The sequence below is a fragment of the Panthera onca genome, chromosome A1, assembly GCF_046562875.1.
Source record: "Panthera onca isolate mPanOnc1 chromosome A1, mPanOnc1 haplotype 2, whole genome shotgun sequence".
Classification (NCBI taxonomy): Eukaryota; Metazoa; Chordata; class Mammalia; order Carnivora; family Felidae; genus Panthera; species Panthera onca.
In genome coordinates, this window is record NC_138339.1 from 216354466 (window position 1) to 216366817 (window position 12352).

At 42.7% G+C, this 12352-nt stretch overlaps 1 protein-coding gene across 3 annotated transcripts in view; it reads left to right on the forward strand.

Moving 5' to 3' along the window:
• LRCH1 (leucine rich repeats and calponin homology domain containing 1) overlaps nt 1-12352 on the forward strand; it is a 202815-nt gene that overhangs the window by 136634 nt on the left and 53829 nt on the right. For all 3 annotated transcript variants that reach the window (XM_060637179.3, XM_060637175.3, XM_060637176.3), the window contains exons 4-7: nt 3855-3960; nt 9112-9248; nt 9978-10105; nt 11219-11282. In XM_060637179.3, coding sequence (XP_060493162.2) covers nt 3855-3960; nt 9112-9248; nt 9978-10105; nt 11219-11282 — 435 coding nt within the window. The remainder of the gene's footprint in view (nt 1-3854; nt 3961-9111; nt 9249-9977; nt 10106-11218; nt 11283-12352) is intronic.

Genomic DNA, 12352 nt, shown 5'->3' on the forward strand with positions numbered 1-12352 from the left:
CCGACTTCGGCTCAGGTCACGATCTCACGGTCCGTGAGTTCGAGCCCCGCGTCGGGCTCTGTGCTGACAGCCTGGAGCCTGTTTCGGATTCTGTGTCTCCCTCTCTCTGACCCTCCCCCGTTCATGCTCTGTCTCTCTCTGTCTCAAAAATAAATAAACGTTAAAAAAAAAAATTAAAAAAAAAAAAGAAACATTTTGACCTTCACTATACACCCTTCAAAATGTGAATGGACAATTGGACTTGGTGTTTCTAATTGTCTACAGATGTACTGTCCTGTAAGTCAAAAGGAAAAAACTCTTTATCATTATGTTTTGCTTTTTTTTTTTAAGTGTAAATTGGGTAACTGCTTTCCCTGCTGGTTAAATAAACATATAAATATAGCTGAGGGGAGGTGATTTTCCTTGATAAAGCCATTATGTTAGAAATATATGTTAGGAAAAAAAAATTACCTTATATTTAGGGAAATAGCATAGCCTTTCTGGCTAACCAGAGGGTAATCGACAAAATGCAAAGCGTGTTTTATAGTACACCCCAATGGGATAAGACTGAATGAGATTTTATGAGATTTTATGCTGTGAATAATCTGCCTAAAAATATGTTATCTTTTGCTTCCCTCTCTCCCCTCCTTTTTTCTTGAAAGAACGTTTTTAAAGAATTCTGTCCTTGAAGCTTCTGAAGATTTTCAGTTTTATATCAAAAATCTGTGATTCCCGTAAATTGCAAAAGGATTTTTCTTGTGCAGTCATACACAGACTTACAAAGACCTACTGTAGATGTCAATAACATAACTTCTCTCCAGAGAAGAAAAATTCCCACTATTTCTTCCCTAAGGACCCTCCACTCCTATCACCAGTGTGACTATGCCTGGCTGTGAGTCCAATAGCATGATTTAATCTCATATATTTCTAGAAATATATACTATTAGTATATAGTATATATACCTATACACTATTTGTGTGAAGGCTCTTTTAAAAGAGAATGGAGGGGCGCCTATCTGTCTCTCTATCTGTGCTCACGCTCTGTCTCTCTCAAAAATGAATAAACATTTAAAAATTTTTTAATTTTTTCAATGTTTATTTTTGAGAGAGAGACACACACACAGAGTGTGAGTGGAGGAGGGGCAGAGAGAGAGGGAGACAGGGAATCCAAAGCAGGCTCCAGGCTCTGAGCTGTCAGCACAGAGCCCGACGTGGGGCTCCAACTTGTGATCGGTGAGAATGTCATGACCTGAGCTGAAGTTGGACACTTAACCGACTAAGCCACCCAGGCACCCCAGTGAATAAACGTTTTTAAAAAATCTTAAAGAGAATGGAATGGAAGGATACTTGCTTATTTGTGACTCGGTTGAGGCAAAGAAAGATACAGATTTCATTGAAAGGGTTTGGTTGTTGGTACTTGTGACTGATCAGATACCATAGGAATTGGGAAAAGGTAGCATTTTACTTTTTACCTCTCCTACATGGAAGTGCATGCAGAAAGGCAGAATTATTTGCTGATGCAGTGAGGGGCTAAAAGTGACGGGACAACTCCCTGGACTTTCGAATTCTATAATTATTTCCTTAGACTTGTATTTCTCTGCAGATGTGCTTTGTGGGTTATTTGTTTTGTTTTGTTTTTAAACACTAAGGATGTTTCTCAAGGAATTTTATGTGACTTTCTGGGCCAGGAGTGATGCATCAACAGCCAGCCTGGGGGTGACGCCTTTGAACACCTCGTGTTAGCCTGTCATGCCACCTCCCCTCGGCCAGACAGCTGAAAAGTCCCGAGGGCTCATTGCATTGTGCACTCAGCCTCTGCAGAGGCCTGCTTCATTCCCTTTTATCAGGAGTGATTTTATTCCTCTTCAGCAAGTGATACTCGTTTAGCAGCCTCATGACCTTGGCAGATTACCAGGTCACCAGAGGATTTTTAGATGAGAAGAGATTAGAGGGCAGTGATGCCCTGTGTTCTGCATAGTCCTGTTCTTACGGGAGCCCTGGGGTTTGAGGGGACTGGTTAATGGTGAATTCTCATCTGAGTGAATGTGAAACCGATTTCTGCAATGAGGCTTTGCTGCCTTCTAAAGTGAAAGGGGAGTGAAAGGGGAAGTTTTTGCAGGTTGAGAAGCGATGTGGGGTATCTAAAGACTTGACCCCACTGGGATCGTTCCTAGCCCAAGTATATCTGTGGTTGTGCCTTTCCAGGAGGGACCTGCCAGGGATTGGTGTGTTTGTGGGAGCATCCTGCGGTTCCAGCCATGAGGCAGAGAGAGCCACGGCATGTGGAGTGTCAACATAAATGGGCTTCAGAAATTTCATCCAGCACTTCCCGATCCCTTACTTTAGTCCCGGCACTCTGCTTGGCACCAGAAGGATGGAGTGAATGAGAGCCTCCCATCTAGTTCACAGGCTTCTAACAGAAAGCAAATGTGTGCACACTTGAATACGGTAATAGATTATCCCCAGGACCACCAAGGAAAAAGGGCATTCTCTGTGGGTATTCATTCAGAGGGGGACAGTGAGGGAAACCTCCACAAAGGTTTCAGAGAAGAGAGAGCCTTGAATTAAATCTTGAAGGATGCAGGTGGGACAAGAGGACGATATTGGGGAGGGGCACACCAGGCAAGGGAAGAGCCGGAAGAGGTTTGGGACTGAGAAACCCTTGGCACACACTGGCGGCTGCAGTCAGTAATCACGTGGCCTGCGGATGCAAGCAAGGGCTTTCAGAGAGGTGGCGCTGGAGAAATCCATCTGAACCGTAGCTGCTGGGCCTTGCTGTGGAGTCGGGGACTTTACCCCATGGGTTTCTGAGACATTGCTGTTGCAGATGTCTAAGCTGGTAAATGATGCAGTGAAATGCGCATGCTCCGGCAGCTCTGTGACAGGTGGATCTGAGGGGCAGATCAAGGAGACCATTATAGTGCCCAGTGAGATGGAGTGTTGGTCTGGACAATAGAGTAGCTGGGGTGGAGGATGGAGAGCCGAGCAGAGCTTCCAGAGAAAGTGGAAGAGTGGGATTAGGGGAGAATAAGATTATAAATCTCATAGTTTTCATTCTGCACTCGTCAAGAGGCGGTTCCAGTCAACTGTTGATAGGATATTAGTCTTTCAGTGCAAAAAAGACATCATCCGCATGCCCCACAGTCTTGGAAAATGTACCGAAAGGTGTTCAGGTCCACAGACTTTCCAGCCTTCCAGTCGCAAATCCATTTTAAATAAATAACGCATCCAAAAGATGCATTCATAGTCACAGTTTTTCACTGTCAGATGTGAGTGTTTGGTAAGTAGGATGTGTGACCTTCTATTTCGAGGTACTGTGGGATGGTAGCTTCACAGTGGGCGGGCATTTGTTCCGAGTGGTAACTGCCTTGGACTCCTGACTTAACCTCCCTGAGGCTCATTTTTCTGACTGTAAATATTAAGCTGCTAATACTGCCTCAGGGGTTCGTGGTGAGAATTAAATGAGACTGAAGCACATGAACGCAGCAGGTGCGAGGCCGGCAAAGGAGCTCCTGAATGCTCCGAATATCCTTCCTTTTCTCTTTTTGTCCTCAGTGTTCAAAATGCTGCACTTTCCTTTTCTTCTCTGTGCTAAGCCTGACCTACAGACCAGGATAAAAATGTACCCGAGTAGTTGCCCTCATATTTAATTTCCTTAAGGAGGCATCTGGGTGTCTCAGTCGGTTAAGCGTCCGACTCTTGATCTCAGCTCAGGTCTTGATCTCAGGGTCATGAGCTCAAGTCCCGAGTTGGGCTGTGTGCTGGGCGCGAAGGCTACTAAAATAAATAAATAAATTCCTGAAGGAGATTTCACATGGGATGCTTGATTTCCTGGAAAAAGATGCTTATCATTTCTGCCTTTGCTTTTGATGCAGGACGTCAGCTGCAACGAGATCACAGCCCTGCCCCAGCAGATAGGTCAGTTGAAAGCTCTACGGGAACTGAATGTCAGAAGAAATTACCTTAAAGTCTTACCACAAGGTAAAAAGAATAAAATAGGAGATGTTCATTATTATTATTTTTTGGTTTACTTTTGTGAAGAAGGCAGTTTGTCTAGTCATGTTTGTGTATGCCTAATAATATTACTTATTATATTAATATGAATTCTGTGAATTTCACATGCAGATGACAGAAAAGTTAATATCCAACTTTTCATTTTAGTCAAGGGGTACAGCAACACTATCATTCCCCTGTATGAGACTGTGTGTGTGTGTTAGTTTGCTCGGGCTCACATAACAGACTACCACAGACTGAGTGGTTTACACAACAGAAATGTACTTTCTCACAGATCTGCAGGCTGGAAGTCCGAGATCAAGGTGTCTCCTGAGAGCTCTCTCCTTGGCTTGCAGATGGCTGTCTTCTCCCCATGTGTTCACATCATCCTTCCTCTGTGTCTCTGTCCTAATCTCCTCTTCTTAAATTTTTTTTAAACGTTTATTTTTGAGAGACAGAGAGAGACAGAGCACGAGCAGGGGAGGGGCAGAGAGAGAGGGAGACGCAGAATCTGAAGCAGTTTCCAGGCCCTGAGCTGTCAGGACAGAGCCTGACGCTGAGCTCGGACTCATGAACTGTGAGATCGTGACCTGAGCCAAAGTCAGATACCTAACCTAGTGAGCCACCTGAGTGTCCCGAATCTCCTCTTTGTATAAGGATACCAGTCATGTTGGGTTGTGGCCCACTCAAATGACCTCATTTTAACTCTATTACCCCTTGAAAGTCCTTACCTCCAAAATCAGTCACATTCTGAGGTACTGGGGGTTAGGACTCCAACACAGGAAATTTGAGGACACAAAATTCATAACAGGAGTTGTTTTTGGTATGGATGTGTGATGTTCTGGAACAATGAGCCAACACTTTAGGTCATATACTTGGTCTTGTAGACCCAGCTATAGGATTTCTGGCTTTGGCTATCTGGTATGGAATCTATGCTTCAGGTGAGGGCACTGCCCCTGATGAAATGGTAGTCGGACTAATGTCACTGGCAGTTTTAGTGAATTTCCCAGAGGCCAGAAGCAGGGATCTTCCAGAGTGTCAGCACCGAGACTGGTTGCCTGCTCAGACGTCCCTACTCGGGAGCCAGACTCAGGCGAACCCTTCCCTGCGGCTGTGGGCCTGTCCAGGATGTCCCTCTGACATGTTGTCTTTGAGTTCAAATAAAAAGATACAGTTGTTCAGAAATGGTGCACCATTAAGAACTTTGACAAGCAGCTCTGTAGATGGTGGTAGATCTGAATTTCATATTTTGGGCTTCTTGTTCAGACTTGAATCAGAAGGAGTTGAGGAGCAGTGGAAGGAACACTGAATGCTTTCCCAAAAACATGCTCTGGTTTTCAAAGATCGCATTCATTTCCATCAGTTCCATTTAAGGCCCCTGGGCATACCCAGTTTCAAACATATATTTAAAAATACACATCAGGGGCCCCTGGGTGTCTCAGTTGGTTAAGCGTCCAACTTCAGCTCAGGTCGTGATTTCATGGTTCGTGGGTTCGAGCCCCGCGTCGAGCTCTGTGCTGACAGCTGGGAGCCTGGAGCCTGCTTAGGAATCTGTGTCTCCCTCTCTCCGTCCCTCCCCCGCTCACGCTCTATCTCTCTCTCTCTCTGTCTCAAAAATAAATAAACATTAAAAAAATCTTTTTTAAATATACCTCAAAGCAAAAGCATATATTTGGAAAGAAAAGCTAAAACACTTGGTTAATCTGACACTATTGCAGCAAGTTGAGAGCTACCTGATTTTTTTCTGCATTTCGATCTTTGGCTTGAAGGCAAACCAGTGAAGCTCATGGAAGGGAAAGAACTTTATAAAATGCACTGTGCTTTTATGGATGGGACATTTGAGTGCCTGCCTGCCACCGTCACCTTGCTTGTGCATTTTTAAAGAAGGAATGTTATGGGGCGCCTGGGTGGCTCAGTCAGTTAAGCATCAGACTTCGGCTCAGGTCATGATGTCATAGTTCGTGAGTTCGAGCCCTGCCTCAGGCTCTGTACTGATAGCTCAGCGTCTGAAGCCTGCTTGGGATTCTGCGTCTCCCTCTCTCTGCCCCTACCCCACTTGCGCGCGTCCGAGTGTGTGCGCTTTCAAAAAGTAAATAAAAAAAATTTTAAAGAAACAAAGTTAGAAACCATCTCAGCACAAAGATGTATTACTTCATTATTTGAGATGACTTGGTATAAAAACATTGTTTTTTCATTCTGTCATTGTCCAATGCATTTTGATTGGATGACATTGTTTTTCTTGGTTTGAGCAAGTACCAAGGGGAGAAACTCTTACTAACAACACATTTGTAAGCATTTAACCTTTCATAGCATTAACGGAAACTTTTCTTTACATTTAAGCTCTCATGCTAATCATTGACAAATCGTTACAAATCCCCAAACTCTCATTTTCAAAAGAAAAATGTAATGGAGCCATGGAATGATTGCCTATTGTAGTTTCGAAGCATGTGAAAAGTGTGTCCACACAACTTGTTCTCCCCACTTCCTGTGCTCCTACCTTTTTTTTTTATGTCTTTTTTTTTTTTTTTTTAATTTTATTTTCGAGAGCAAGAGACAGAATGTGAGTGGGGGAAGGGCAAAGGGAGGGAGACACAGAATTCGAAGCAGGCTCCAGGCTCTGAGCTGTCAGCACAGAATCTGATGTGGGGCTTGAACCCACAAACCATGAGATCATGACCTGGGCCGAAGTTGGACACTTCACACACTGAGCCACCCAGGTGCCCCCCCCCCCCCCCCCCATATGCTCCTACCTTGAAAGCATTCCTTTCCCTGGAAAAGATCAGTTACAAATTTCTATCCTTTTCATAATTATGTTTTCTCAGGTTTAATATTTTAAAATCTACTCAAAGCTAAGGCTTTAGGCTTTAGTTTACTGGAAACTTTTTTTTTTTTTAAGTAACTTCCTGAATATCAAATTTCTTTTTTGCTTCACTGGGGAGAACTCCATTAACAAAAGAGCATTGATGGTGCTTGCAGGCAGTGAATTTAAGGACTTTCCATATTTACTTGTTTTTCCTCTTTGAGTACCCCTCCCCATATGCTTTCAATCTGAGGAGGGAAAACTAGTCTGTAGCCTTAATTACCCAATCAATTTTGTGGTGGTTTTACTACAAATACTACAACCAGGAGACCATACTTTGTTTTTTCTAGGACACGAATGGACAGAGGTAAGATTAAAGGAGTCACTCATTGACCTTCTTTGCAACAAAGGGTTCCCTGGGATTTTTTTTTCTTACCCCCTTTTTCTGCCCTGTTTCTTCTTTTGACCATGTCTGGGCTGGTGTTAGCACTTTCTCCCCGCCATTTTCTTGTTGTGAAACTGCCAGGCTCTCGTTTTCCTAAACTAAGATGGTAATTGTGTCCCAAACTACAATTAAAGGGAATAGTCGTTGTCAAAGCCATTCTTACTTTACCTTATTTATTTAAGTTGCCTGTCCTCCCTCTCCTGCTATGACTTCCAGGATCTTAGCCCTCAGTCTTACTTAAAAGTCTTCATTTCCAGTGGCAAAGAGTTGAAGAAACAGAGTCCAGTTACATTTTGCTACTAATTTGTCAACCTAAGTTTAGTGAGTAAAATTAACTGTATTAGAGATGGATTGATATCACTACGGGTACAGCAAGGGGATATTCCTTTTGTATATAAATCTCTCTAATTCTTACCCGGGTTTTAGAACTAAACTATGAAGCGAAAGAGATCTTACTTTCCCTTTTCCTTTGACTTTCTTGATTCAATGCTGTTTTCCACGTTCCCCTCCTCCCTCTCTCCTCCACCTTCCCTTGCTCACAGAGCCTTCAAGGCAACCTCCAGGACTAGTAGGGGGTGAGGCAAATCACTTACCCTGCTCTTGAGGGTAGGGGGTGCGGACTGGGTTTGGGCAGTGAATTATTCGGGGCAGTTTGCAAACTACACTTCCTGAGTTTCTCTTGCACGGCCTCCTGTCAGGAGCCGAGCTGGGGACCTGCCACGTGGGGTGCTCTGCTCCCTCTGTTCTAGCACTAGTCCCTCTGTTCTAGTCACTAGCCTCGTGACTCCTTGCGGAGTAATTCACGTTCACTAAGGCATGAAACAAGGAAAGTCCCTTACACGCCCAGATTGCAGTGAATAGGAGAGGAGATAACCGGTTGCTAAGAGCATCTTTGTTTGTGGAGCTTGAAGTGGCATAGCTGAGTAAAGTGAAAACCCTAGGGCTTACTGGGAGGAGAAGAGGAATTGTGTTCAGTGCTCACTGCAGGTCACTTCGTCTAAGGCCCGCTCATCCTCCATTTTGGAACTCCCTGTGTCTTCCAAAGCACCGTATTTCACCCCTTACCAGGTCCCATAACAAACGTGGCGAGGCCCCTGCGGACCGGAACCCGCTGGAGTGTCCCACACAGAGAGACCTTAGTGGTTTGCCCCATGTCACTCTACTTCTCTGGCGTGGCTCAGCCTCTTTGCTCTGCGGAATATATTTGACTTCGTTCCTTGCAGCTGCCAACGTCGGTTGGAATGCTTGAAATTACTGAGTGTTTACTGTGCCACTGGGTGGGGATTTTAAGCTAAATATAATGTTCTGTCTTGTTTGTGGAGCTACAGAAGACTTTTAAAAAGCAGCAGAATGGAGCCTCATCAAATCAGGATTATAGGGTCCATTGCAAAATTCCGAATTCGATAAAATTTAGTTTTTAAAGTGGAAGTAAAAAAACCATGAACGTATTTCTTGTAACTAGTTCTGAGGTTATGCCAGCCCAGATACATTCACTGGATAAGAATATTTTGTAATTAGCACATTGTTCGTATGCTAGCAGCTGAAGTTAAAATATAAACATGACCGATGTGGTGTGGCTTACGTGATTGTTTTGCTGGAAGAGAGGGCTTTCTGAACAATAGATACTGTAAATGTCAAGTGTGTCCGGCTTCTGTCAGAACTAACAACAATTTAAAATTATTGGGCTCCCCGTGAAAGATTTTCCCTCCCCTTTAGTAAAATATGTGATACACATACTTCATATTCCTGATGCATCACTGGCTTTGATTATGCTAAATGATAGTTTTCTTTGTAAGCAGAAAATTAAGTTTTGAATGTTAAGCCGTTTCATCTTGTTGCTTTCTGAAATTGTTCTTTTTCTTTCTTTTTTTTTTTTCCCTCCCCTGTTCTTTAGAACTAGTAGAACTTCCCTTGGTAAAGTTTGACTTTTCCTGCAATAAAGTGCTCGTGATTCCCATTTGTTTTAGAGAGATGAAACGGCTGCAGGTATTACTACTTGAGAACAACCCTTTGCAGTCTCCTCCAGCACAGGTGAGGGCCCGCAGCAAAGCTGTTTCAGGGAGAAATGCTGTCAGTGGTGTGGGGAGGGGGGCGCGGGGGCGGCAACTCTGGGCAGAGCCGGACCTCTGATCGTCTGCTGAATTCACACTGTTTTAGACTTGATCACAGTCTCTGAAAGATGAAACCTTGGGTGAATCCGACTACAGTACGTTGTCTTCTGCTACATAGAGTCCGTTTACTAGGGTTTAGCTCACTGTTCTGATCGCTGCAGTCCCAGAATTATAGGTGTGATTATGGCAGCATTTATACAGTCGTTGGAAACTCCTCCATGGAGCGTATGGCTTAGACTCAAGGAGGAATACATGCCTTACATTACTGTGAGCTGCGAAATGGAGTTCAAACATTTTCAAATATGATTGTCGGTTTTTCAGAGATAAGTTTCGAATTCAGCTGTCAAACCATGTGGGAACAAAGTTGAATGCTTCCAGAAGTGGGATGTTAAACCATGTCGGTTACCTGACTTCTGTATTTTTTTACACTATTTAGACTTAAACACACTTCTGTTAGAATGGTTTTCTATTCAAAGTAGAATCTGGAAGAAATGGTTGCCTAAATTCTCGTATGTTTTGGAGAGGCCAAATTGGGTGCGTATTGTTAAAGTGTTATTTTAAATGAAAATACACAGTCAAATGTCTAGGGTTTACATTTTGTTTTGCCGTTAAAAAACGCTAAAAATTTGTGTTACTAATTTCTCCATAGATTTGCACAAAGGGCAAAGTGCACATATTCAAGTATCTGAGCATACAAGCATGTCAGATGAAGACAACCGACTCCCTCTATCTCCACACGATGGAGAGGCCACATTTACACCAGCACGTGGAGGACAGGTGGGTGTGACTGCAGTGGCTGAAAGCCCCTGTTTAGGATTTGTTTAGGCCAGAGTGCACCGGTTGGGTGGGTAAGTCCAAAAAATCCCTTGGTCTCTCTTAACCAGCACAGATTTATGGTGTGGGTAACCTTTCGGCATCTTGCAAATCTTACCTTCCCTAATCTAATCAATAATCGGTCTTTCTTGAGGACCGTTTGTGTATGGTATAACGTATATATATATGTATCTTTATACATGCAATCCATAATATAAATATGGGTATTTTTTACTTATCAGTTAAAACACCCATAAAGGCTCAGGTATGCTTTTTTTAATTATTAATTTTTAATATGCCACCAGAACATTGTTAAGAAACACTACAGGTTTTGTGTTGTAATTGTCTTTTTAAAAATGCGGTGTGCATAGTTTTTGCCATTTCCTGTTTGGAACCAATGCGTTGGAATCCTTTCACATGCCCTTGGCCTTTTTTTATGGCATAAATTGGGCCTTGAATTTTCAGAGAACAAAATTCCCACGCTGAACACATGTATAGAAACACAGGTTGTTTTGAGAGGTCTTCATTGCAGAGACCTTTCCTTAACTTTTTACTAAAAGAGTAAACATGGTGGCTTAAAATCTCAGGCTACCCTAATGATCGCTTTATTTAATGCTTAAAATATGTATTCATTGTTTTACTTTTATAAACATCAAATTTATTTAGTCACTGGGTAAAAGGCTTACAGAATTATTGAAAGTAACTGTAGAAAAGTTAAAAGCCTCTTTTAACGTAAAAGGTAAAAGCAATTAGGTAGTTTTTGCTTTTCGTACACTGGCATCACTAAAATGAGAACATTGTTAACTGTTTCAAAGAACAGGCCCCTTGGTTAGAGTATGAATTTATGAAACCCTGAATGCAAAGAGTTTATCTTCTACTCTGCTTATACAGAGTATCTGATTTTCATGAGGCCCTTGTCTTAACCTCCTTTAATATTGGGCTGATTCGTTGCCTTATGGTAGTAATAAAATTTGTATAGCAGAGTCATTACTTGAATATAAATTGATGTATCTTGTTGTGAACTTTGCGATTTCATTTTTTTCTAAATGGATTCCATACCGATGGCATCTATCCCAGCAAGAAGGATTCTGATTCGGGCGTTGGAAGTGATAATGGAGACAAGCGTTTATCTGCCACAGAGGTAAAGTTCGTGATTAGATATTTTTCCTTCTGTGCTTCTAGCTGGATTTGCCTGCATTCCTGAACTCCTCTGTGGTAAAGGGCATTAATGCATCTATGTGAGAAGGTGTGATTATGTTTGTGAAAGCAATTTGAAATCCAAGTGTTGGGGCGCCTGGGTGGCTCGGTCAGTTGAGCGTCTGACTTCGGCTCAGGTCATGATCTCACGGTCTGTGAGTTCGAGCCCCGCGTCGGGCTCTGTGCTGACAGCTCAGAGCCTGGAGCCTGTTTCAGATTCTGTGTCTCCCTCTCTCTGCCCCTCCCCTGTTCACGCTCTGTCTCTGTCTCAAAAATAAATAAACGTTAAAAAAAATTAAAAAAAAAAAAAAAAAAAGAATGAAATCCAAGTGTTATAGAAATATGAGCCGCTGTTAGTTTTTTCTGCATCTTTAATATTTTGTAAATGTCTCAAGGGTAGAGTCCCTATCTCCTTCCCCTCCCACCACACTCCTGACATTATCTAGAATATTCGTTTTTTTCTTAAAGTTGATTTCTTTATATTGAGGGAGGGAGAGAGAACACACATACATGTGTGTGCACACGAGCCAGGGAGGGGCAGACGGCGAGGGAGATCCAGAATCTTATGCAGGCTCTACCCTGTCAGCTGGGAGCCCGACATAGGGCTCAATCCCATGAACCGCGAGATCATGACCTGAGCCGAAATCAAGAGTCAGACACTTAACTGACAGAGCCACCTGGGTGCCCCTAGAATATTCTCGAATGCTTCATAAATATTATGAAATGACTAAGAGTAGTCTGCAAGTACCCATGAGGCATTTTTATAAATATGTTTGTTTCTAATTGACAGAATAATTTGGGAAAAAAAATTATTTGCATGGATAGATGTTAAGGAGTCAAATGTGCATTCCATTTTAGCAGTGTACCCACAGGAAGTGCGATTTTGAATAGCCAGAGTTTTTATAGCAATATTTGTTTTCCTGAAAGTCTTCGATTGTGTTTTTTTCAGATGGTTGGATAAAAGTTTGGTTACTTGTAAGCCAAGAAGCCACACGAGAGCTTCCTAACGTGGTT